The 27,726-nt window shown below is 39.2% G+C and overlaps 1 protein-coding gene across 11 annotated transcripts in view; it reads left to right on the top strand.

Annotated features, from left to right (window-relative positions):
• bptf (bromodomain PHD finger transcription factor) overlaps positions 1-27,726 on the top strand; it is a 145,525-nt gene that overhangs the window by 12,862 nt on the left and 104,937 nt on the right. For all 11 annotated transcript variants that reach the window (XM_043715056.1, XM_043715058.1, XM_043715055.1 and 8 more), the window contains exons 2-3: positions 12-837; positions 20,541-20,764. In XM_043715056.1, coding sequence (XP_043570991.1) covers positions 12-837; positions 20,541-20,764 — 1,050 coding nt within the window. The remainder of the gene's footprint in view (positions 1-11; positions 838-20,540; positions 20,765-27,726) is intronic.

The following is a 27,726-nucleotide window of genomic DNA, read 5'->3' as shown; positions in this document are numbered from 1 at the left end:
TGTATTTATAGGAAGGAGAAGACAGACAAGGGTGCATCGGGCAAGATCGCCATTGTTTGAAGAAACAAACATTGTTCCTCTTGATATTCCAAAATGTTCAGAAGACTTATTGGTGCCCAGTGAAGAGCTATTGAGCGTTATTGCTATTTATGAGGTGTTGAATAATTTTGGAAGCGTGTTGCGTCTTTCACCTTTCCGCTTTGAAGACTTTTGTGCTGCATTAGTTGGTCAGGAACAGTGCACATTAATTGCGGAAATGCACATTGCTTTGCTGAAAGCGATTTTGCGAGAAGAAGATTCTTCAAATACCACCTTTGGTCCTGCTGACTTAAAAGATAGCATCAATTCTACATTGTACCTTATAGATGGAATGACGTGGCCAGAACTGGTTCGGGCCTATTGTGAAAGTGACCGGGAATACCATCATGTACTACCCTATCAGGAAAAGGATGAATACCCATATGGACCAATAGAAAACAAAATCAAAGTTCTTCAATTTTTAGTGGATCAGTTCCTAACAACAAACATCGCCCGCGAGGAGTTGATGTCGGAGGGTGTGATCCAATATGATGACCACTGTCGGGTTTGTCACAAGCTTGGTGATCTCCTTTGTTGTGAAACCTGCTCAGCTGTGTACCATTTGGAATGTGTGAAACCACCACTTGAAGAAGTGCCAGAGGATGAGTGGCAGTGTGAGATCTGTGTGGCACACAAAGTTTGTGGCGTTTGTGATTGTGTGCCTGAGATCCAGAAAAATAAACCATATATTCGCCATGAGCCTATAGGATATGACCGACACAGACGGAAGTATTGGTTCCTGACTAGAAGGATTATAATGTAAGTATAATTTATTTCAATCTATTTTAATAGAACTGGAGCATATCTTGATGGAAAATATGTGGTCTATTAGTCTTAATAGACATCAATAAAATCAACATATGTGCAACAAATCACATTTAGTTTTTTAAAACGCTGATTTTTTTACTGAAACTGAGCCAGGCATCTTTTCAGGTTGTTGATCTTAATTATACTTCTGCAGGATGTTGTGTAGTTGCAATATGTTTTGTTTCCATTTTAATGCGTTGGGTTGTGTGAATTAATTCGTCATTTTCAGATAATGTGAGATTTTGTTCATCAAATGAAGGACGGGGCAATAGGTAACTAATCACACCCACCCAACGGCCAGTGGAAAGAATTAAGCTGGTATGATGTTATAGAATAACTACAAGGCGTTCCTACCGAGAACCTTTTCAAAGAGTTTCGTGTCGATTCTGAAGTGTTTTTTTTCCTTCTTGGAAGCATAATCCATTGAGTTCAACTTCAAAAGCTTCAGTGTAGGTGTAATTTGGTATCAGGATTATTTTGAATAAATTTATTTTAGCATATATTCTTGAAATTAGCCACTTGACTCAAATTAAAATGAGGATTTGAAAGTTTAAAGTGTATTGGGCAGGTGATATCCTACTGGTATTATTGCTGGATTACTAATTCAGAGACCCAGTTAATGTTCTGGATCAACATTTGAATCCTGCCATAGCAGATGATGGAATATGAATTCAATTAAAATCTGAATTTAAGAGTCTAATGATGACCATGAATCCATTGTTGGTTGTCAGAAAACCCATGTCGTTTAGGGAAGGAAACTGCCATCCTCACCTGGTCTGGCCAACATGTGACTCCAGACTAACAACAATGTAGTTGACTCTTAATTGCCCTCTAGAATGGGCAATAAATACTGGCTGCGACAGCGACACCCTCGCCCTGTGAATATTCTTTTTAAAAAAGCTTCCTCTGATCTTAAAATTCAGTTTTTTGTTGAAGCCAAGGCGGTGTTCTCCAATAATATTATGTCCAACATATTATTTTTGTTTGAAGGTATGTAAAATCTAACATTCTTGAAAGAACATTCAATTATGATCCAGAGTTTTGTTGCAATATTTTACCGAGGTGGTTTTCATACTTTCTAGTAGATCAAATGGACCTGGTAAATTTTAAAGAACCGGAAGTTGTCCTGCTGTCTTGACCAATGCTGCTTCAACCAGTATTGTGGAAAACCATTGGCCTGTGTTTTAAGGTCAACAGTGAGGCAATAACAGTCATTGCTGACCTCAGAAAGCTACACACAAAAGTCTACTAATATTTGAGCTGAGGGCTTCCTCTTTCGCTGATTGCTTTTTTCAGTCTGTTGCCCTGTTGAAGGGATCACTTGGCATGCATCAGCAATGATGTTGAGCAGCAGGCTAACCAACCAATTACATTCAACATAATTTCAGAGCACAAAGCAGAACATTTAAACCAGGAAATTAAAGCACTAATTCCATTTACAGGTATTTCTTGGGCAGTAAAACAAACTTTGTTTTTTAAAGACAGTAGTTCCCTGAGCTGAGAATTTGGCCTTTGCACCAATTGTGTCAATAGGCTCTAGCCAATTGCTAACCGTGCCAGCTTGATGCAGAAACATAGCTCATTAAAGCAATCTTGCAGGATGCTGGCTATCCTGATGAATCCATTATTTTGTGTCAATTGTACAAATTTGTAAATGGGTCAAAGGCCACAACTTTCAGATGTCCATCTCAAACTGTCTCAAAATGTTGTGCTGTTACCGAATTGCCTGTTACTTTGTAGTGGCAGTGTCTTGCCTATAGTGTTGAGAACCAACCAGGAGAACCCTTTTCTCCTTGTTGATATAAATTGTTGTGTGTTTTAAAATTAAAAAAAAAACTGGGATCTTGTTGGGGTGCTGAAGAAGTGTTGGATCATTGATAAGTGTCTGGATTGTTCTGTGCATATGCTGACTTCTAGTTTTGTTGCTACCTTCAGTACGGTAATAGCAGTGAATGCTGATTTGTTTTGGCATTGTTCTTACCATCTGAAAACTGAACCAATAACTGGATTTTTATCTCCTTGCTTTTCATACTATGCTGCTCAAATAGAACGGCTGTAAAAGCCGATGGAAGTATAGAGTCATACAGATATACAGACCCTCCTGTTCAGCATTTCTGGGTTGACCAAATATCCTAAGTTAATCTAGTCCCATTTGTCAGCATTTGGCCCATATTCCTCTAAACCCTTCCTATTTATGTACTCATTCAGATGCCTTTAAAATGTTGTAATTGTATCAGCCTTCACTATCTCCCTGGAAACTCATTCCACCCATCCACTACCCTCTGTGTGGAAAAAGTTGCCCCGAGATTCCTTTTAAATTTTTCCCCTCTCACTTGAAACTTAGACCCTCCAGTTTTGGACTCTCCTAACTTCAGAAAAAGACCTTGTCTATTCAACTTATCCATGTCCCTCATGATTTTATAAATCTTTATATTGTCACCCTTCAGCTTCTGAAGCTCCTGAGAAAATAGCCCCCAGCCTATTCAGCCTCTCCCCTCTAGCTCCAACTGGATAACACTGGCAACATCCTTATAAATTCTTTTTGCGCCCTTTCAAGTTTTGCGACATCTTTCCATTAGCACAGAGACCAGAATTGAATGCGGTATGCCAAACGTGGCTTAATCAATGTCCTGTATACCAGCAACATGACCACCTACCTTTTTTACTCGATGCACTGACCAATAAAGGCAAGCAAACCAAATGCTTTCTTTACTGCTCTGTCTACCTGCGACTCCACGTTCAAGGAACTGTGAACATACATCCCAAGGTCTCTTTATTCATCAACACTTCGTAGGACCTTACTATGAAGTGTATAAATTTTGCCCTGATTTGCCTTCTATTTATCTAAATTGAACTCCATCTGCTAATCCTTGGCCCATTGTCCCATCTCATCAAGGTCCCGATCTCTCTGAGGTAATCACCTTTGCTGTTTCAGAAGTATTTCAGAAGGAATCCCAAATATAAATTGGTGATACTTCGATGTGATAATCTCAATTTATGTGTGTGTGTGTGCGCGCGCGCGTGTGTGTGTATGTATGTATGTATATACACAGACTAAAAATATTAGTTAAGCTTGAATTGCCAAAATGTACTTTTAATCATTGTGAATCTGAACTCTGAAAAATGTTATTGTGCTCATGTTATGGCTTCAGAAATTCTCAATTTGTTGACTTTGTGCTGAGGTAATCCAGTTAGTGACTTAATTTGTTAATTTTTGTGGTTTGTGAAATTTTCAGCAGTTTGCTTCCCCCTGCACACCTGTCTCACTACCTCACTTGCCTCCTTTTTATTAAATGAGTTGCATTAAATTAGCTTTTATTATCACGTACTCAAATGAGTACAGGTAAAAGTTTGAGTTGCCAGTTACAGTGCCATCTTAGGCACAAAGGCAGCCTCCGAAGGTGCCTCCTTAACTTTCCTGCCTCTGGTCAAGCTTTTGGCCACCTGATTTAATATTTCCGTATGTGGTTTGGTGTCATGTCTCTGTAATGCTGCTGAGAAATCCCTTTGGATGTTTCATTATGTTATGCTATGTAAATGGAAATAATTGTTATCTTTTGTTTTGCCTTTAATTTCTCTCCTTTATGAGCAAAGTAAAGACCTCAACCCCCACTATTTTCATTAAACAGTTAGTCACTCCAATCTAGCCTGCATGTCTTTGTGTGTGATTTGATCTAAACAGAGGCCTTGCAAGCAAACTTTTACTATTGCAAAATGTGGACTGAAAACTCATTACCTTTTGAGATGCCGCTTGTCCGTTTTCTTCAGCCAGATTTACTGACCTATCCTTAGACAAGGGATGCTTGAAATTATTGCAATTTTTGAATATGTCAACCTTGTACGACTTAAAGGTATCACTATTTGAATTTGAATGTAAAGATTGGTTAATGCAATAAATACCATGTGTAAAAATGTTTTGTGGTCAATAATAATTTCAGTTTATAAGAACATATTTTCACGTCGTCAGATGTCCCAAGTTATTTCATAAGAACTTGTTACACACTCTGACATGAACAAAATGAGATATAAATCAGAAAAGGTAAGTTTTAAAAAAGGATAAAAAAAGCTGATGGGATGAGGAGGAGAAAAGAATTCCAGTGTTTGGGGCCTGAATAGTTTAACAGATTCATGCGAATGGAGAGGCAAAGGAACATTGGGATAACATACTAAGCCAGAGTTGGAGGTACACTGAGTTCTCAGGTTAAACAGCAGTGTGTGAATTTGAAGCTTGAAGTGTTGCTGGACCAGAAACCAACATTGATCAATGAGTACAATGAAGGTAAGGTGAGCAGGACTTAATGAGTCTAGGTGTAAGCATTATGGAGCTGAAGTTTATGGAGGGTGAAGGTTAGAGGTCAACCAGGACAGCAGTGTGATTCTTTCAAATCACCATGGTTCTGACACAAGAACGTGCTGTTCTTTGCTGTTTACCATACCACTGATGTTTTAAAAAAGACTTGGATATCCTTTAAATGTGTCCGAAATACTATCTTCACTAGTGAATTAATGACCTCTTGGTTGAGAGAGTATTTTCCTCTTTAAGCTTCAAACTGCCTCTTATTTATGACATCTCTTATCTCTGTCCCTGTTGTGTAACATAATACATAAATTTACACATGCATATTTTCAAAGTTGAATTTACCGTTTTGACTTGCCAAATACTCTGTAAGGATAACTGGCCTCAGTCTGTGAGTTTGTAGCAATAGGCAGGAATACTGTTTTCATCTTCAGAATTGATCCATTGAGCTTCAACATCATTCATGGTGATCAGTTTCTTGAAAGGTTAATATTGCCATGTTGCTTCTGTGAAACTTGTGAATCACACAGTTCCTTCATCTACTTCAATTCTTTGAAAATTTAAGACAACCCAGTGGACATCTTGACACTTGGAATGAGTTTTTCACTTCTTTTCTCAGTCAAAGATAAGGTTGATATGACATGGGGGTTCAAGTTTTGAAATTGTAAACCAGTTTGCACACACTTTCATCAAGTAAATTTGGTTTGGCAGTCTGGAGTGTCCCAGCTAAATTTTAGCTTTCCCCCAACTGCCTTTGAGAGGAAATTTGGCCTTGGCATCACTGGTTATCTTGGTGTTGCATTTATTCCCAAAGTTTCAAAATGGCACACACCAGCACTACTGGTTCACATTCTTTACTGTCTATGAAAGTCAATCCATTTTGGAATACTTTTAGGAGACTTCAGAAGTCAACCTTTATGCCAATATCTGTGGTACTCTTTGGGTCATATATAACAATTCCCATAAATGTTCTTATGTATTTAGGGTTGGGGCCAAAGGTAAACCGTTCACACAATGAATAGAGCTATTGGAGGCTTAGGTGATTTAGGTTTTGTCTTTGATCAGTGCTGAGTTCATTAGTTTAGCTGCAACATCGGTTAGCTTCATTGTTCTCCTGCCAAAGAGCAAATATGTCCATAGTTCCATTTCCAATCTCTGCTGACCCATTAAATTGTCTCATTATCATACAAAGCTAGGATCAGACCCGAGTATGTTAGATCAACTGCTGAGGTAGGTTCATCAGCACTTGCTGTCGGTACTAATTTGGTTGAAAACCACAATGACATTATTTAATATGAGGAGCTGCTGTCAGATCTGATGGTAACAGTAGTAAATTTATTTAAAACTTTATTACTGCTGTAAGTGTATTGCTTGTATATCAAATGTGTATGTGCACAGAAGCAGTTGTGTACATTTCCTATCGACAAATCCAAACTTGCCTTGTCAGTTTTCCCATGGTCATGACCAATGACCAAATTTACATTTGTAATTACCTATGCTAATATTTCACTCTTTAATTGCATCCTTGCAGCAGTTTCAAAGCTGGATGGCTTTATTTACAAACTTATGAGAAGGAAAAACAGGAAACAACCAACTGATCGATCAAACCTATTCCTTATTATCATGTTGCAACTGGGAATAATGATCCTCAACTCTTATCCCTGCCATAGCAGTAAAATCTTCTGCAGGAAACATCTAAAACAGTAAAATCTCTAAGCCGGTTAAAGAGACAGCATATCTATAAAATTCCTAAGCTTCTGAATGCTAACTAAATATCACCATGAAATGCATCACCCAAAATTTTCCTACCTTTTTTATTAGCTGTAATTTCAGTGTAAGAAGGAAACACGTGGCAGGTATAGACATCAAAAATTTGAGTGATTCCCTCAGCTTCCAAGAGATCAATTGTGTTAGGGATTGTGTAGTCCGAGGAACAGACACACGTTTGTGGCCAGCAGAGAAAAAGCAGAATGGTGTGTTGTTTCCCTGGTGCCAGGATCAAGGATGTCTCCGAAAGGGTGCAGAATGTTCTCACGGGGGAGAAGGGCCAGCTAGAGGTCATTGTCCACATTGGAAGCAACAATATGGGAACGGACAAGGTTGAGATTCTGAAGGGAGATTACAGAAAGTTAGGTAGAAATTTAAAAAAAAAGAGGTCCTCAAGGGTATTAATATCTGGATTACTCCAGTGCTACGAGCTAGTGAGGGCAGGAATAGGAGGATAGAGAGCAGATGAATTCATGTCCGAGGAGCTGGTGTATGGGAGAAGGATTCACATTTTTGGATCATTGGAATCTCTTTTGGAGTAGAAGTGACCTGTACAAGAAAGACGGATTGTACCTAAATTGGAAGGGGACTAATATATTGGCAGGGGAATTTACTAGAAATGCTTGGGAGGATTTAAACTAGTAAGGTGGGGGCGGGGGTATAGGGAATGTTGGATGACTAAAGAAATTGAGGGTTTTGTTAAGAAAAAGAAGGAAGCATATGTAAGGTATAGACAGGATAGATCGAGTGAATCTTTTAGAAGAGTATAAAGGAAGTAGGAATATACTTTAAGAAGGAAATCAGGAAGGAAAAAAGGGGACATGAGATGGCTTTGGCAAATAGAATTAAGGAGAATCCAAAGGATATTAAGGACAAAAGAGTAACTAAGGAGAGAATAGGGCCCCTCAAAGATCAGCAAGGAGGCCTTTGTGTGGAGCCACAGAAAATGGGGGAGATACTAAATGAATATTTTGCATCCGTATTTACTGTGGAAAAGGATATGGAAGATATAGACTGTAGGGAGATAGATGATGACATCTTGCAAAATGTCCATATTACAGAGGAGAAAGTGCTGTATAAATCCCCAGGACCTGATCAGGTGTACCCGAGAACTATGTGGGAATCCAGACAAGTGATTGCTGGGCCTCTTGCTGAGGTATTTGTATCATCGATAGTCATAGATGAGGTGCCGGAAGACTGGAGGTTGGCAAACGTGGTGCCACTGTTTAAGAAGGGCGGTAAAGACAAGCCAGGGAACTGTAGACCGGTGAACCTGACCTCTGTGGTGGGCAAGTTGTTGGAGGGAATCCTGAGGGACAGGATGTACATGTATTTGGAAAGGCAAGGACTGATTCGGGATAGTCAACATGGCTTTGTGCATGGGAAATCATGTCTCACAAACTTGAATGAGTCTTTTGAGGAAGTAACAAAGAGGATTGATGAGGGCAGAGCAGTAGATGTGATCTATATGAACTTCAGTAAGGCGTTCATCAAGGTTCCCAATGGGCGTTTGATTAGCAAGGTTAGATCTCATGGAATACAGGAAGAACTAGCCATATGGATATAGAACTGGCTCAGGTAGAAGACAGAGGGTGGTGGTGGAGGGTTGTTTTTCAGACTGGAGGCCTGTGACCAGTGGAGTGCCACAAGGATCAGTGCTGGGTCCTCTACTTTTTGTCATTTACATAAATGATTTGGATGCGAGCATAAGAGGTAGAGTTATCAAGTTTGCAGATGACACTAAAATTGGAGGTGTCGTGGACAGCGAAGAGGGTTACCTCAGATTACAACAGGATTTGGACCAGATGGGCCAATGGGTCTGAGGTGGCAGATGGAGTTTAATTCAGATAAATGCGAGGTGCTGCATTTTGGGAAAGCAAATCTTAGCAGGACTTATACACTTGATGGTCAGGTCCTAGGGATTGTTGCTGAACAAAGAGACCTGAGAGTGCAGGTTCATAGCTCTTTGAAAGTGGAGTTGCAGGTCGATAGGATAGTGAAGAAGGCGTTTGGTATGCTTTTCTTTATTGGTCAGAGTATTGAGTACAGGAGGTGGGAGGTCATGTTGCAGCTGTACAGTACATTGGTTAGGTCACAGTTGGAACATTGCGTGCAATCCTGGTCTCCTTCCTATCGGAAAGATGTTGTGAAACTTGAAAAGGTTCAGAAAAGATTTACAAGGATGTTGCCTGGGTTGGAGGAATTGAGCTATTGGGAGAGGCTGAACAGGCTGGGGCTGTTTTCCCTGGAGCATCGGAGGCTGAGGGGTGATCTTATAGAGATTTTCAAAATTGAGGGGCATGGATAGGATAAATAGACAAAGTCTTTTCACTGGGGTCGGGGAGTCCAGAACTAGAGGGCATAGGTTTAGGGTGAGAGGGGAAATATATAAAAGAGACCTAAGGGGCAACTTTTTCCACACAGAGGGTGGTACGTGTATGGAATGAGCTGCAGGAGGAAGTGATAGAAGCTGGTACAATTGCAACATTTAAGAGGCATTTGGTTGGGTATATGAATAGGAAGAGTTTGGAGGGATATGGGCTGGGTGCTGGCAGGTGGGACTAGATTGGGTTGGGATATCTGTTCGGCATAGACTGGTTGGACCAAAGGGTCTGTTTCCATGCTGTACATCTCTATGACTCTATGACTCAGTGTAAAAACAGTCGGAGTGTACTTGAGAGAAATCCGGTGGTCAAAAAGGGGACGTGCGATAGCTTTGGCAAATAGGGTTACGGAGAATCCAAATGGATTTTATAAGTACATTAAGGACAAAAGGGTAACTGGGGAGAGAATAGGGCACCTTGGAGATCAGCAAGGCCATCTGTGTGTGGAATCGTAGGAGATGGGGGAGATACTGAACTAGTATTTTGCATCAGTGTTTACTGTGACTAAGGATATGGAAGATGGAGAAATAAATAGTGACATCTTGAAAAATGTCCATATTACAGAGGAGGAGTTGCTGAATGTCTAAAACTGCATAATGATAGAGATATCTCAGGGTCTTGATCAGGTGTGTCCTAGAACTCTGAAAGAAGCTCGGAAAGAGATTGTTGGGCCCCTTGCTGAGATTTGTATCATTGATAGTCACACGTGAGATGCTGGAAGACTGGAGATTGGCTAATATGGTGCCACTATTTCAGAAAGGTAATAAAGAACAGCAAGGCACCTATAGATCAGTCAGCCTAACTTTGGTGCTTGGCAAAGTATTGGAGGGAATCCTGATGGATAGGATTTAGATGTATTTAGAAAGGCAAGGATTGATTAGGGATAGTCAGCATGATTTTGCGCATAGAAAATGGTGTCTCGCATACTTGATTGAGTTTTTTGTAGAAGTAATAAAGAGGATTGATGCGGGCAGAAAAGGGGACATGCTCTATGTGGACTTCATAAAGCATTCAACAAGGTTCCTCATGGTAGACTGGTTAGCAAGGTTACATCACACCGAATAGGGGCAGAACTAGCTATTTGTACACAGAACTGGCTAGACGGTAGAACACCGAGGGTGATGGTGGAGGGTTGCACAGACTGGAGGCCTGTGGCCACAAGGGTTGGTGCTGGGTTCACTGCTTTCTATCATTGTGTAAATGATTTGGATGCGAGTACAGGAAGTATGGTTAATAACTTTGTAGATGACCAAAAAAGTTACCTCCAAGTATAATGGGATCTTGATCAGATAGGCCGAGGAGTGGCAGATGGAGTTTAGTTTAGATAAATGTGTGTTTTAGAAAGGCAAATCAGGGCACGCCATATACACTTAATAGTAAGGCCCTGGGGAGTGTTGTTGAAAAGAGACCTTCGATTGCAGGTTCATAGTTCCTTGAAAGTGAAGTCACAGGTAGATAGAGTAGTGAAGGTGGCATTTGATATGCTTTCCTTTATTGGCACTGAGTACAGGTAGTTCTTGTATGATGTGATAGTTGCGTTCTTGTCCAACGCTGCGTTAAAGGAAAATCATGCATTAGAACCAGCTTAAATGTTGGTGATGTAATTGTGTTACAGCCAAGACATGTTTTAAAAGTTCGCATTTTAGAAAATGTGCCTCCAATTCGTCAATAGCGTTACAGTAAATTTGCATTAACAAAATGTGCATTATCATAACAACATGTACATGGAGGTCATGTTATGACTGACCAGGACATTTGGTTTGGCCACTACTGGAATACTGTGTGCAATTCTGGTCTCCCTGTTATAGGAAGGATGTTGTGAAACTTGAAAGGGTTCAGAAAAGATTTACAAAGATGTTGCCAGGTGGAGGGTTTGAGCTACAGGGAAAGGCTGAATAGACTGGCGCTATTTATCCTGGAGCATTAGCAGCTGAGAGGTGTCCTTATAAAATCATGAGGGGCATAAACAGGATGAATAGGCAAGGTCTTTTCCCTTGGGGTGGGTGAGTTCAAAACTAGAGGGCTTAGGTTTAGGGTGAGAAGGGAAAGATATAATAGAGACCTAAGGGGCGACTTTTTCACGCAGAGGGTGGGATGTGTATAGAATGAGCTGCCAGAAGAAGTGGTGGAGGCTAGTACAATTGGAACATTTAAAAGGCATCTGGATGGATATATGAATAAGAAGGGTTTAGAAGAGTATGGGCCAAATGCTGGCAAATGGAACTAGATTTACAGAGTATATCTGGTCGGCATGGGCGAGTTGGACTGAAGGGTCTCTTTCCATACTCTATCTCTTAGGCTCTTCTGACAGTGATGTTCAGCAACTCATCCAGCTCTTTTCTTTTATTTATGACTTGCAGTGATTTGAGGCTTGGTCCTCAAAGTAATGCCTTTTTCCAAAAAAAAAGTGATCTTCATAAAAATGAAAACACTTGACACAACAATTCTACTTTGCATGACCTATACATGTGTTCTCTGCTTTCCCAGCGCCCCCAAAAACAATCTAACTGTAGTAGTTTTCTGCACTGACAGTCTAGTTCCTTGATTATCTTGATGGCTTATCTTTATTCTTGGGTTTTAACAAATAGAGCCATTCTGATCTTAGTGTAATAACTAAGGATATTTAGATTGGTATCGATGTGTGCTTTCTCTGAATGTTTTTCAGTAACTCCAGACCAGCCATCATCTGAGGGAACCAGAATTGGCACAGTATTCTAGACAAGGTTAAAACTGAAGTCATGTAGAAGGATAATTTACTGTTGTGCCTTTTATTTTATACTGGTTTTGTTTGTCATTACAATACATCTCAATATTTTATTTAGTTTCATCTTGTGACACTGGCATTGCAATTTTAGTGATTCGTTTATAATAACACTTGGTTATTTTTTTCTGCTCGCCATTCTTTGATCTGCAACCCTTCACATAAAATGCATACTTGGTGTTAGCCCTGTCTTTATGCCTTGCAAATATTGATGGTTCGAAATGACACTTGACAAACCCAGGTCTATTCTATTGCATTGCATCTAGATCTAATTATAGTTTATCTTTATTATCCTACAAGTTTGTGGACACTGCCTGAATACACACATACAAGTTATTAAGGATGCAAGTTTGCTTTATGAAAACGAACCTTCCAGCTCAGCGAGCAAACTTGCATCCAGATCCTCAATATGAGCCACAAATTGTCTCAAAACTCGCTAACAAGTTATTAAGGTTGTTGAGAACAACATTCTGACACCACTGCCAGCAGAATTCCATGGTTTGTGATTCCATGCAGTAACGTAAGTTATTTCTTAGCCAGTCCAAGATTTGCCCACCAGCTCCATTAAGTAACCTATTCAAAAGTGTTTTGAAAATTCATGCCTACGTGCAAACACTTGCCTCACAGCACCAGGGGCACAGTTTCAATTCCAGTCGCGGGCGACTGTCTGTGTGGAGTTTGCACATTTTTCCTGTGCCTGCGTGGGTTTCCTCCGGGTACTCCAGTTTCCTCCCATAATCCAAAGATCTGCAGGTTAGGTGAATTGGCCATATGAAATTGCCTGAAGTGTTCAGGGATGATTAGATTAGGTGCATTAGTCAGGGGAGAGGAATAGGTCTGGGTGGGATACTCTTCAGAGGGTTGGTGTGGGCTTGTTGGGCCAAACTGCCTGTTTGCACACTACAGGGATTCTATGAAACCCTCAGCCAACAATGTGCACTAGGCTAAAGGTTATTCTATAAGATATATTCTCCACTCACTACTATGAATTAACAAATTATAGAGAAGTCAAACTTATTGCTGTTCATCTCTGCTTCTGTTCCAAAAGTACTAAAAGTAATTCCTAACTTTAGATGCTCTCTCTAGGTTTCTGTAAGATGGCACAAACTATTATTTGTTTATCTTTCAGTCACATGGTTCCTTTCCCAATTGCCAACATTGTGTGTTGGCTAGAGATAAAGTGTAGGACAGGCTAGATGGCTCCTGGTTGGTTCCCTTCCTTTAATAATAATAAACTTGTATGCATTTTTATGGCAATCCTATAAATTGCATGCTAATTTTTTCGAGCTGGCTGATTAGGTGATTATGGAGTTTAGTTTCACACCTTGGCATGGTGAAATCCATCCTCTAGGTGTCGCATTCACTACGAGCAGTACCATGGTACATTAAGCACTGAGATGAATGCTATTTCTTAAAAATATATAAATTTAATTATTAATCATATAATTTATAACATAAATTTTAAGAACATCTCTCAAAATAGCTAAACAATCTAGTTAAATTCTATTTGGAATACTGCATTTACTGGGTCCTAGTACATTTGCATATATATTTCAGTTAGGAGTGCAGCACAAATTCCTTGGAATATCCCAGAACAGTGCTAATGCTAAAAGGGTTAGGTTATCAGATTCTTTCTCGTGCTGGACTTGCATCCTTCGATTGGAAGATTAAGGGGTGGCTGTAATTGAAAACTGTCAAGAGTTCATATAATAAGTGGAAGAAGTCCTGAAGAAAAGTCACTGGACTCAAAACATTAACGCTGATTTCTTTCTACAATGCTGCCAGGACTGCTGAGATTTTCCAGCAATTTTTGTTATTGTTTCTGATTTCTGGCATCTGCAGTTTTTTTGGTTTTTTAGAATCTATAGAGGAATGAATGCTTTTGGTTAGAGTCCAACACTAAGAAATATAACTTCAAAACTGGAGAGGAATTTTGTGGCGTAGTGATCATGTCATCTGTGCCTCTGGGCTAGAAGGTCTTGGTTAAAGTCCCAACTGCCCCAGGCACATGTGACACATTTGAATAAGGTTGATATAAAAGTACTTAAAATTAGAACTGTGCTGCAGTAAGGGTGATGTCAGTGAGCATTTCTTCTCATAGGATTTATTGATTATCCAGAATACTTTCCACAAAAAAAATTGAGTTAATTGAAAGTGTCAAAACTGAGATTGATCATGTGTAATCTGTAAGGGAATTAGATGTTGATCACTGGTTGCATTAATTAGAAGAATGGGCTATGGAGCTGAATAGCTTACATTATTCTTCTGATCAGTCATTTTGTGAGGCAGAAGTTAAATCTATATTGCACTGTTCCATATCCTCTGGAATTCACAAATCACGACTTCTCAACCAGTGTTTGTTTTTTGTTGTGTGATCTAATTTGAAGAGTGACCAAGAGTATTCATGCATTCTTATTTGAACGTATCTTGGAACTTTTTACATCTACTTGATTGGAAAATGGAGCTTTGATTTAATATTTCAGACTTGGAGTCGAGAGTGCCAAGATATCAAACTAAGTAGAGAAAACAAGAGATATTTTGTGTATTGACTAATGAACTATTGACATTTTGCTGCACTTAATCAAGATGTTTGCAATTGATCTTGGATACTTTTCATCAGCCTGCTCAGACATGTTCCAGCACATGCCTGGAGCAGATGGGATTTGAGCCAAAATTAGAAACACTCGCACTGCATGACATTGCAATTGATTTCAAACTTAAAATAATTTGGATTATTGGAGTTTAAATGTAAGTTAACTGTTGGTTGTTTTGTTTCTATTTTTCATCTTTGGTCATGCTTAAAATTCTTTTCAATTTATTATTTATGAAAGCAATAGTGTAAGAAAAAATTCACAAAAGACTGCATGTATTGGAGTATTTCCTTCAAAAATGATTATTGCTGCACTGTTGATCTGTGATCCCAGTTACTGTACACCTTCATGTGAGGATCATTTGACACTGGTGCATAAAGTAGAATAAATTGAGGTGGTTATCCCAACTCTTGGGATTAATTATTTTTGTGAGGTAGTGATTCTTGAGCAGGTATGATAAGTGATTAGGGTGTTTTGAGGATACCGAATGGGAAAGTTTTCTGCTCCTGACTTGCAAATACAAATTTTGACTGCTTTCCACAGTTCATTGGCCTCAGCTGATGTTTGTTGGGGCCGCCATGTCTGTACTGGTGTCGATCCCCCCCACCATCACCACCACCGAAGTCAAAGCAAAATGTTCAGTGACACAGTATAGTTTTACTTCCATCTTTATTCTGAGCTCTGGAGGAAGAGAGAACGACTGCCCATGTGCATAGAGACATGAGTTCATGGTCTTCTCTGGAACAGCAGTTTTTCAATGAACTATATAGTCATTTTACAGGGAGGAGCATCCAGATAAGGCAATAGATTGTTACAATCAACAAGTATCAACAGGTAAAGATTAAGCTATCTGCTGTTAGACAATGAATACCTGGCTTCACATAATTAATACATGTCACCTTGTTAACTGACGTTACATACTGAACACTACCTCCTCCTATTAAATGCTACATAATGAATGCTTTTCCACCTTGTTAACCCATTACCCTTGCCCATTGTTAACTGTAAGTTCTTATCTGATCTGAGTGATGCTCAGCTGAACCTCTTGTATCGCAAAACTCACAACTTAACTCTTTTCTTGCCTGTTTATACCCTATACATGTTCTCACTGGTCTCTTAGGGAAAGTACCTTGAAACTGCAGTACTGGAGGAATTGTATCCAAAATTAAGACATTATTTGGGAGTGAATGGGGAGAAAGTCTTACCTTTGTCTTTTCCTTCCTCCCAAATAAATGTAACTTTTTTACAAATATCAAAGCGTTTTTGTTTAAGATTTGCATTGGTTGCTGTACAAGTACTTTTTCTTCCTTTTTTGAAGATTTGATTGTTACTTTTCATAGACTGTCTTAACCTTAGACTTGCACCGAGGGTAAGTGGTGATTCTTTGATTATTAGTTTGATTGTTGAACGCTGCCAAGTTATCTGACCAAAGTAGATATCACTGTAATTTTAGGTTTTTAAATAATGAATCTTTTCCACCAAAAAATAGTCTTCGTAATGGTCATATCTTTTCAACAATCCTTCCTTAGTCAAATCGATGAATTGTGATCATTTGTTTTATGGGATGTTGCTTTGTGCAAAGTAGCTACTGCATTTATATGTTAAATGATCTAATGGACCCATTTTGGCTTTTCTTGCTCTTAGTTTCATTCCTTCAGTCATTTGAATATTAGAATAGGGTGGTAGTGGTGGTTCTGGGTGGGATACTGTTCGGAGGGTCCATGCAGACTTGATAGGCCTAAAGGCAATAGAGACCTGCGCAATAGAGATTCTATCACTCTATGCTGATTGTGCGGTGTAAGATCCTCCATGAAATTCACCTCCTTGACCAAACTACAACTACCAGTCCCCCAATGCCAATGTCTCCAACTTTGACTGTGTCCGCTATCTTCCTTGTAGCTCTGAAACATCTTAAGACATTTTTCTACAAAAGCACAGAATGCATACAAAATGTTGTAGCACCCAATCTAACACCTTACCCATGAAGTTCCGACACCTGTAAGTAAAACATGGAAACAATCAAATTATACTTGCATTACTTGGTGCAGTTACCTCAAAGTCTGATGCCACTGAATTTCCCAGGCATGAACATCATAAAATGTACGTGGATATTGTGGTAAGTTGAACAAAGGAGAAAAGAAAAGCATTCATTGTATATAATGAGCATAATGTGAATGAAGTAACATATTTAAAGATGTTACATTCAGTCTAGCACATCCTTCAATAGTGCAACCTTTAAACATGGGTGGTATTTGTAGGCTTATCAGCTTATTGACTTTTGTATCATAAAATTACATTTTAAGTTATCTTATGTGTAAACTTTGTGTTAATGTAATAGACATTTTTACTCCAGGTGTAGAATATCATCAGACGTTCATGCATGACATGTTGCGCAACGTTTACTGTTACATTGAGACTGTGGTCTTAAAACTATTTCAAAGCAATATAACAAGTAAAGGTACTAGCAATACAAGCGACCGCAATCCGTAACTTATGTTTTCATTCTGTGAAATGCTGTTGTTCCTTTGCAATTTCAGGATACCTAGTCTGTGCTTAATACCAGATTGCAGATTTGTGCAACACTTTGCTCTTGGGAATTCATTGAGGGTTGTTATCGGTATGCATCAGACTGGACAATTTAAACAAAATCAGTCTTTTAGAAAAACTCTTGTTTTCCATCATGAAGCATTTGCATCTCCCAGACATGCATCTGTTCACGGTATAACTGTTTGAAGGTCTTTCATGGGAAGTTAGACGATTTTAGGTAAGGTTGAAGAGATTTCAGGAAGGCTTTTAGAGCTAGGATAAATTAAATAGCATGGAGGAGGAGTGTTGGGAGAAAACTTCTGAACCTGTACTCCTAATGGACAAGAGAAGTGGAATGCATCGTAATTGACATTTGTCAAGTTGCAAAGAAATAGAGAGCTGGGATGTGGAGCTAAAACGGTTGGTGGGATAGAGCAATGCCATGGAGAACTCATGGATGAGGCTTCACGATGTGGGCATTATCTCATTTTTCAAACCTGAACTGAAGAGGGCTTTTTTTTTTGGACCGCAAAAGATTTGCAGTTGTTACATGATTTTTATCTTAGGGTTTCAGTTCTTAGTGTGACACCAACAATGTTTATGTGTATGTGTGTTCTATGTGGGTGAGACCTTCAGCATTCACGAGTGAATATATAACATATAAAGAATTGCTGAAAATCTGTCACAGAATTACCCTCAGGTTCTCCTCTTTGGCTACAGTTGAACCAGCCGAATCCTTATTTATGCACGGCTAGAGTTCATGCCAGAATTATGGGAGATATTTCAAGTTGTGAAGAAACCCAAGGAAATTCCTGTTACCTGTGGTTTGCATTTTCTGGCATTCTCATTACTGTAAAATTCTGTTCAATATTCAGTGAAAGATTTTATTTAGTGTGTCTAACCTTATGGAGTTCAGTCGTCTTTTTTCAATAACTGCGTTCAGAATTTTTTGTAATTAAGGAATCCTAGCACATCAGTAATAGGATGCATGCTCCACTACTACCAATATTATAGCTTTGGACCACTCTTCCACAATCAGGCTCACTTGTCACTGAGGTTGCAGGAGGGCATATGGGACTTTTGTCCAGCGTTGCAATGCATCAGTTGGTGAAAAAATACATTAACCTAATGTACTTCAGTATTATTCCTATTGAGCTTAAAAGAACCCTATTTGATAAAAGACAGCACTTTTTACACAACACTATTTCTCCAAAGTCCACAACTTAAAAAGAAACTTTATTTGACTTTGTCACATTGACTGAAACTGCTTTTATTTGGATGCATATATCTGGGTCTCAGCAAAAGGCTAAATTTAGGAAACAATTCTGTGTTTAACAAGGTCAACAATGTATCTTTGGAGGTTACTATTTTAAACTCAAAGCTGGGCTTTTTTCATTTACGCGGTTTTCTATACCTATTTATATTAATTCGAGGCTAAAAACCCTTCAAGTTGTTAGCTGAACCTAATTGTGTTCTCACTGAACATCTGCGTGCTTGACAGCCACGAGCATCTCCAGTCTTTCTTTAAGTAGTCTTGGAAGGCTCAGTAAAGCATGGTATTTATAAAACGTGTAACTGTAGCCAATTATCTTAACATCTGTTGTTGGGAAAATATTAGTCTATTATGAAGGATGTAATAACATTTGGAAACTTGTAAAATAATCCACCAGTCCGCATGGCTTCATGAAGGGCACATGCTTGACAAATATCGATGTACATCTCTATGACTCTATAATTCTTTGAGACTGGAACAAGCAGAATAGATAAAGGGATGTATATTTTTGGATTTCCAGAAGGCATTTGATAAGGTGCTATTTAAGTTAGGCTACTTACAAAGATAAGAACCCCTGGTGTTGGGGATAGCATTGTAGCGTGGATGGAGAATTCTCTAATAGAAGCCGAGATTAGGGCTAAGGGGAGTATTTTCAGGATGATGGACTATACCTATTAGAATGCTCGGGGATCAGTTCTCAGACTGTAATTATTTACAATATTTATATCAATGACTGACTTGGATCAGGTCACTGAATGTACAATAGCCAAGTTTGCGGATGATACACAAATCGATCAAATCCAGGTAGTGAGGATGAAACACAGTCTGCAAAAGGATATAAACAAATTGTAAGTTTGATTATCAGTGAGAGGTTAAATGTTTTGGCTGGAAGAATAGCGGGACTGAATATTTAAATTGAGAAAGATTGTGGAAAGTTACTGCACAGAGATGTTTGGGAATGATTGTGCATAAATTTACAAAACGTCAGCATCCACATTCAGTTGTAATAAGGAAGACAAGAATGTTGCCATTTATTTCAAAGGAAATGGAATACTAAAATAAGGAAGTCTTCCTATCACTGTACAAGGTACGAGTCAGATCACACCTCGAATACTGTGAACAGTTTTGATCCCCTTATCTAAAGAAAGGTATGCTGTCATTGCAGGCAATCTAGAGATTCAGAAAATGGAGGGATTTTCTTAGAAGTGGTTGACTATATTGAACTTGTACACATTAGAGTGTAGAAGCTTGTGAGGTGACCTTATTAAAATATAAAGCATTTGACTCAGTAGATGCAGACTGGTTGTTTCCTCGAATCCAGGACCAGAGGGTATAACTTCAGGATAAGAGGTCACCCGTATAAGAAAGAGATGAGGAATTTCTTAAGTTTATTAATCCGTGCAAGTCTTTACCATTGAAGTGCTATAGAGGCTGGATGGTTAGCCATGTTCAGGCTGAGAAATTTATCATCTAAGGAAAAGGCAGGCAAGTAGAGGTCAGGATTGAGATCAGCTATGATATCTTTGAATGGTGGAGCAGACTCAGTAGGCTGAGTGTGCAGACTTCTCTTTTGCCTTATGGTCAAAGGGCTCAAGCAAGTGATTAAGTAGCTGTACCAAAACAAAATATTCAGATGCTGGAAATGTAAATAAAAACTAGTCTAGCTGCATCTGTTGAGAGAGATTTCAGGTTTCAGGTCGGTGACTCTGCGTCAGAACAGTTCACATAAAAGGTCAACAACCTGGAATGTTGGTGTTCTTTCACCACAAATGCTGCTCTACTTGCTGATCATTACCAATAATTCCTGTTTTGATTATGTTACTGAAGTTTGAAATAACTGTGATCATGATCCAAGTAAAGAAATCACTTTTTATACCTTTTAAAACTTTTTATACTTTAAATATTTACGCATTTTGGGGAGGAAAACTAATATGATAGTGTGACTTGAGGCTGCTGCTTCATCCTGTCCGAATGAAGCCAAATCATCTTTTTGGAGCAACTTCAGCCTGGATGCCATAGTACTCTCTTGATTTAATTTGATGTATTTTTCTTTCAGTGAAGAAGATAAAGAAGATGAAAAGGATAAGAAAGTATGGTATTACAGCTCAAAGGTACAGTTGGCTGAACTAATTGAATCTTTGGACAAAGAATACTGGGAATATGACCTATGCAGAATACTGGAAGAAATGCGTGATGAAATTCATCGGCATATGGACATTACAGAAGAATTGACGAATAAAGTTCGTGGCAATAATAAATCTTGTCTTAGTGCAGCTAATGGTAAGTGAAGTTGATTTGAAGATTGCTGATGTACGTCTGTTTCTCGGATTTAAAATTATCAGTTGTTGCTCTTCTGTCATATCCATTACAGAATAAATAGAGGATGCTTTGTTCACTTGTTGAATGCAGACCTGTTGGACATTGGGGATGACCAAATGGCATACTGGCAAATTTTGTCTATTGTAGAATGTGTTAGCGTAGATCAGAATATTAAGTCTTGAGCAGGCACAAAATCGGTGTGGTGGTGCAACCAATGATGGTCCAACCAAACAGCACCCTCTTTTCAAGCTGTATAAATTAGGTTCAAGTCAGTTTCTTGCATCTGAGTCCTGATGAGTGCATGATTTTAAAAAAAATGATTTCTTGTCTCTTTTAACCATGTTTAAACTCTGTGCTACCGAGCAATTATTTGTTATATCAAATTGATTTTTTGCTGAATTATAGCAGTGATCTAAAAAATGATCATTAGCTATTGCAATCAGTTAATAGATGACCTCTGGATTCAGTGTGGAAGCTGATCAACTATGCATCCTTTTTAAGTTGTATCCACTTACAGCAAAATATTTTGGGAGTTGTTCAATTACATCATCCATGTTTGAGGAAAAAAAAGTTGTTTCGATCCTTGATTCGTATTGCAACTAAATATTTTAATAAAATCAATATTTTCCATGCACTTTATAAGAAAAAATATTTTTTGCTACTGAAGTTGTTGAATTTATTCTCAGCTGCAGTTTAATTGGTATTGAATGGTCGTTTGTTTCTGCTATCAAACTGTTCAGTGTGTCAATATCTTGAAATTCACAAGCTAAGCAAGAGTTAGTGTTAGCCATCAACTATGAACCATGGCAACTGTTTCAACTGGACATGCTTCATCAATGTGTTTTGAAATATTAGCCTTTTTGAGGTGAAACTGAGATGTTCAGAATGTTCTCACTTCGTATGCAAAGTCCCTGAAATGCAATAAGCATATTGGGGCTGTTGATATTTTTGTATTGCTTGTTTCTGATCTTAATATTCTGCAACTCTTGATTTAGTCAGCAAGGTTTACTAGATCTGTCTGTGTATAAATAATAAAATATTCGGCATAGTTTGATGCTGGAAATGATTACTTTTAGATCTACTTTTGATAGATAATGAGTAAGCATTAAATTATATGGCAAATGCCATAGTTTTCGTTCATGCTTACAAAACAATGGCAGACATTTATTGTCACAAATGTGACTTTATTTTGCACTGATATCTAGCATTTTGAAGTGGATTGTTTGTTTAATCTTATTGAAATCTGATTTTTTTCCCCTATTCCAAGTAGCATTCCATTTATTGAGAGAATACATAAAAGATCCCTTCAGGCCTTTGATGCCAATTTCATTAAGACTTGAGTTGGATTTTCACAGTATCCCTTTTCTATTCCTTTTTCTCTTTTGTTTCTTCTAGACAAAAACACTTAACTACTCAGTCAGCACCTATTTTGGTACTTCTCTCCACAGTCCCCATCCTGAAATAATATCCTGCCATTGATTCTCTACCTGGGAACCATCCTTTGAGGAAGGTTAAGGTGAGAACCCATATCCCCCTTCAGTAGTGCAGCTTGTTAGTATACATCCAGCTTTGCTGCCAACTCATTTTGATTTTGGTTATTTGAATTATTTGTCATTAGCAATCTTAACTTGTTTTGCCTGTTGTGGCACTAATGCTACTGCATGCAGATTAGTCTTGGCAGAGATTAAATGTAGTACAATTGGGATTTCAATAGCTATGAAGTAATGTGATATACTTAACTGGTGTGGTAAAGAGCTTGTCAAGCCATGGTGGTGAGGGAAATCACTGTGGGAAGGGTTTGCTTGAGTATGAGGATTAATAAAAGTAATCAATGAAACCTTAATTATTCACTAATTTTTGTTTTCTACTGATGCATTCCTTCCATTTCACTTAAGCAGTGTAGATTGTATACTACCTACAATTACCTATAGAGATACAAATCATTGGGGAACTCATTTTAACAAAACATGTTGCAACCATATTCATGATAACAACACTCAAAGTAGATTAGTTTTTTAAAACAATGGCTTTAATGTATTCGACGGTTGGAGGAAGAGCGCCTCATCTTCCGCCCAGGAACCCTCCAACCACAAGGGATGAACTCAGATTTCTCCAGTTTCCTCATTTCCCCTTCCCCCACCTTGTCTCCATCAAATCCCTCGAACTCAGCACCGCCTTCCTAACCTGCAATCTTCTTCCTGACCTCTCCGCCCCCCCGCCCCACTCCGGCCTATCACCCTCACCTTGACCTCTTTCCACCTATCGCATTTCCAACGCCCCTCCCCCAAGTCCCTCCTCCCTACATTTTATCTTAGCCTGCTGGACACATTTTCCTCATTCCTGAAGAAGGGCTTATGTTTCTCCTGTTCCTTGGATGCTGCCTGACCTGCTGCGCTTTTCCAGCAACACATTTTCAGCTCTGATCTCCAGCATCTGCAGTCCTCACTTTCTCCTTTAATATATTAACACATTTTTTAAAACCCCAAAACAAAAAAAATCTACAATTAAGTCTGTTTACGACCAAAATGATTCAAAGTGTTACTAAGAAGTTATAGTTAACGTGAATATCATTTGAGGCACTGGGACAGTTTACTCCTTTTGGCATATCTATCACTTTATGGTCACTGAGTTAATATATAGAAATGGGTGAACGGAAAGAAGTTCCTAAAAGAAAATATCAACAGCTCCCCCTGTTGCTATATAGTTGTAATTATTTCCTACAGAACCCATCTTTGAAGTCCCTGAGAGAGAAAAATTATTCACTGCTTACTATTTAAAAGTTCAATCTAAATTACAAACAAATTGGGAATTTCAGTTTGCCAATTTGGGCTGGATTCAAACTAAGTAACTGAAAAACCATAATGATGACCTAGTGTTAACCTAGGCATCAGAAATGGCAACTGCTCCTCTTTGACACTAACATTCTCCCCACTGAACATGGGAACTTGTGCCAAAATTAGGATAGCTGTCCATAGACTGGTTGAGTAGTAGCTGGATACACATTCACTAAATCATACTTTAAGTCAGTGTCTCATATTCTCTCCATTGTAGTCATGTCCTATTTAACTGACCACTCAGACCCAGCAGAAGTAGTGGCACAACAGTGTATTTTGGTGATGCCTGCCCCTAGGAGTCCTCAAAATGATTTCAGACCCCTTGAAGTTTCATGGTATCAGGTCAAGCACAGCAGGGAAAGCCCCTGCTGATTATCAATAACAGCCCTCTTTCAGCTGAATCAGTGTTTCATGATGTTGAATACCACTTGGAATGAATACGGAGTGAAGAAACAAAACAATGTATTCATCACTGGAAGTGGAGTTTGAGTTTCATACTGGCTCAGTGTGACTACATTGGTCAAGTTTTGAAGGAAATGTTTTGCCAAATTGAGGCTGTAGCAGGTGTTGAATCTATTTTTCTAATCAACCTGTTTTTACATGTTAATACTGGTGGGACTTGAACCTGGTCTAAGGATAGGGATATTGCCTCGGCCTCTGTACCGCAAGAGTGACCCAGCACTCAGAGCCAAAAAGCAGTTAACTTACCAAAAGCATTGAATGGCATAAACGCTGAGTCTGAGCATCCCAATTGTCGTATTGAAGGCTTACATTTCAGAGCGTGATGTGCTGCAGCAGCATAGTTGCAAGACTGATACTTACCAAACGTGGTAAGTTGCCCAGGCATATTTTATCCTTCCAAAAAGCTGAACAAATCCAATCTGGCCGCTAATTCTGCATCAGCAAGGCGAAGGAAGGTGTCAATACAACCGGGACATTTTGCACCAAAAATCTTTACTCACTAATGCAACAAACCATGAATGGATAGACACAGTACAACAAGCCATAGATATTAGACAGTGACAAACACAGAAAATGAAAAAACTAGACCTGCAGAAAAAACTAGACAAAGTAACAACACTGACAACACAGAAGCATAGATAAAAGACTTATCTGACCGACCCTTCACTGACACTGAAAAAGCCATGTTAATAAGAGGATTAAATTAACCACCAGGATGCGAACAAGATAGATTTCTTAGCAGCATTAGAAACAACACTAAAAGACAACCAACTCTCAGAAGAAACCCAGCAAACCATCAGACAGATAGTCGCACCAACATTAAGCAGAAAAAAGGAAGGAAATACACTCAACACACAAGAAAGGAAAGCACTGGAAAGACTAAAAAAAGGTAAAAACATTGTTATCCTACCTGCAGACAAAAGGATGCTTGACAGTCATTCTAAATCGAAGAGACCGCATTGAAAAAGCAAGCTCACTGCTTGGAGATACCAACACTTACCAAAAAGTGGCGATAGACCGGACCCCACAACTAGAGAACCAAATCACAGCCCTGCTCAAAAAACGTCAGAAATCTGGAGAAACAAATAAGACTGACTTCCAAAAAATGAAACCAGACGAATCCAACAATCCAGTTTCTATGGATTGCCCAAAATTCACAAACCAGGAGCCCCCCTCAGACCCATAGTCTCACTGCCTGGAACACCAACTTCCATATTGGCCAAGGAGCTACACGAAAGACTAAAACACTTAGTAGAAGACTCATGCCACTCCATCCGCTCCATCTAAGAATTCCTGAAGCCATCAAAGACAATAAGTTAGAAGAGGATGAAATAATGGTCTCCTTTGATGTAACAGCCCTGTTTACATCAATCAACATTAACCTGGCCAAGGAAACACTGACTACACAATTAGGAGACCCAAAGACACAATCACCAAACACCACTAACTTCTTCAACAAGGACAGTATCATCAAGCAAGTGGACCTATGCCTTACCACCCACTTCACCTTCAACAACAAAACCTACAGACAAACCAACGGAAAACCCATGAGATCTCTGATATCAGGGTTCTTAGCAGGGGTAGTAATGCAGAGACTTAAACGAACAGCTCTGCCAACCATCCAACCCAAACTTTGGGTCCACTGTGTGGATGACACCTTTATCATCACTAAATGAAACAAATTAGAGGAAACCTTCAAGACCATCAATAATACCCTTACTGGAATCAAATTCACTGAAGAGGAGGAAAACAACAACAAACTGCCATTCCTCGATGCCGCATTAGAGCGAACAGCCAATGGGGAACTTCAAACCAGCATCTTCAGAAAAACAACACATACGGGCCAAATATTGAACTATAGAAGCAATCACCCCAACATCCACAAACTTAGCTGCATCAGAACATTATTTCAACGAGCCAACACACACTGCAGCACAGAGGAAGTATGCAGAGCAAAGGAAAATCACCTATACTGTGTATTCAAAAGGAATGGGTACCCAAAGAACACAGTCCACTGATTTTTTAGCAACAAACCCAAACAAACAGACAGAACACGTCCAGAAACCCTAGCCACTCATCACTACATCAAAGACATCTCGGAAATGACTGCCAAACTACTCGGACTCTGATAGCTCACAAACCCACCAACACACTAAAACAGCAGCTAATGAACTTGAAACAACAAGCAAAACTAATGTCATTTACAAAATACCGTGCAAGGACTGTTACAAACACTACTTGGACAAACATACAGAAAACTGGCCACCAGCATACATGAACACCAACTAGCCACAAAAAGACATGACCCCCTCTCACTAGTACCCTTACATACGGATGAGGAAGGACATCACTTCAACTGGGACAACACATCCATCCGAGGACAAGCCAAACAAAGACACGCACGGCATTCCAATCGGAACTCTATCAACAAACTCATTGAGTTAGACTCAATCTACCACCCCCTGAGCAAAGGAACAGGAAGTGACTTCGCCACAGGAAATGACATCGCCAACCCAAGGACACCCAAGGAAATGTATTAAAGAAAAAGAGAGATCCTATAAAGTGGCTAAGAACAGTGGGAAATTAGAAGATTGGGAAGGATACAAAAGCAAACAGAGGATAACAAAGAGTGTAATAAGAAATGAGAGGATCAAATATGAAGGTAGGCTAGCCAGTAATATTACAAATAATAGTAAAAGTTTCTTTCAGTACATAAGAAACAAACGACAGGCAAAAGTAGACATTGGGCCACTTCAAACTGATGCAGGAAGCCTAGTGATGGGAGATAAGGAAATAGCAGGAGAACTTAACAAGTACTTTGCATAAGTTTTCACAGTGGAAGACATGAGTAATATCCCAAAAATTAAAGGGTGTCACGGGGCTGAGTTGAGTATGGCTGCCATTACGAAAGAGATAGTGCTAGAAAAGGTAAAAAGTCTTAAAATTGATAAATCACCTGGCCCCGATGGGATACACCCTAGACTTCTGAGAGAGGTGGCTGAGGAAATAGCAGAGGCATTGGTTGAGATCTATCAAGAGTCACTGGAGTCAGGAAAGGTCCCAGATGATTGGAAGATGGCTGTTGTAACCCCCTTGTTCAAGAAAGAATCAAGGCAAAAGATGGAAAATTATAGGCCAATCAGCTTAACCTCAGTTGTTGGTAAAATTCTAGAATCCATCATTAAGGATGAGGTTTCTAAATTCTTGGAAGAGCAGAGTCTGATTAGAACAAGTCAACATGGATTTAGTAAAGGGAGGTCATGCCTGACAAACCTGTTGGAATTTTTTGAAGAGGTAACAAGTAGGTTAGACCAGGGAAACCCAGTGGATGTGGTCTATCTAGACTTTCAAAAGGCCTTTGATAAGGTGCCACACGGGAGGCTGCTGAGCAAGGTGAGGGCCCATGGTGTTCGAGGTGAGCTGCTGGGATGAATTGAGGATTGGCTGTCTAACAGAAGGCAGAGAGTTGGGATAAAAGGTTCTTTTTCAGAATGGCAGCCGGTGACGAGCGGTGCCCCGCAGGGTCCGGTGCTGGGGCCACAGCTGTTCGCAATATATATTAATGATTTGGATGAGGGAACCGGGGGAATTCTAGCGAAGTTTGCTGATGATACGAAGTTAGGTGGA

Source organism: Chiloscyllium plagiosum, chromosome 24, assembly GCF_004010195.1.
Source record: "Chiloscyllium plagiosum isolate BGI_BamShark_2017 chromosome 24, ASM401019v2, whole genome shotgun sequence".
Classification (NCBI taxonomy): domain Eukaryota; kingdom Metazoa; phylum Chordata; class Chondrichthyes; order Orectolobiformes; family Hemiscylliidae; genus Chiloscyllium; species Chiloscyllium plagiosum.
The sequence above is the reverse complement of the archived record's forward strand: the minus strand, read 5'-3'. Positions and strand labels throughout refer to the sequence as shown.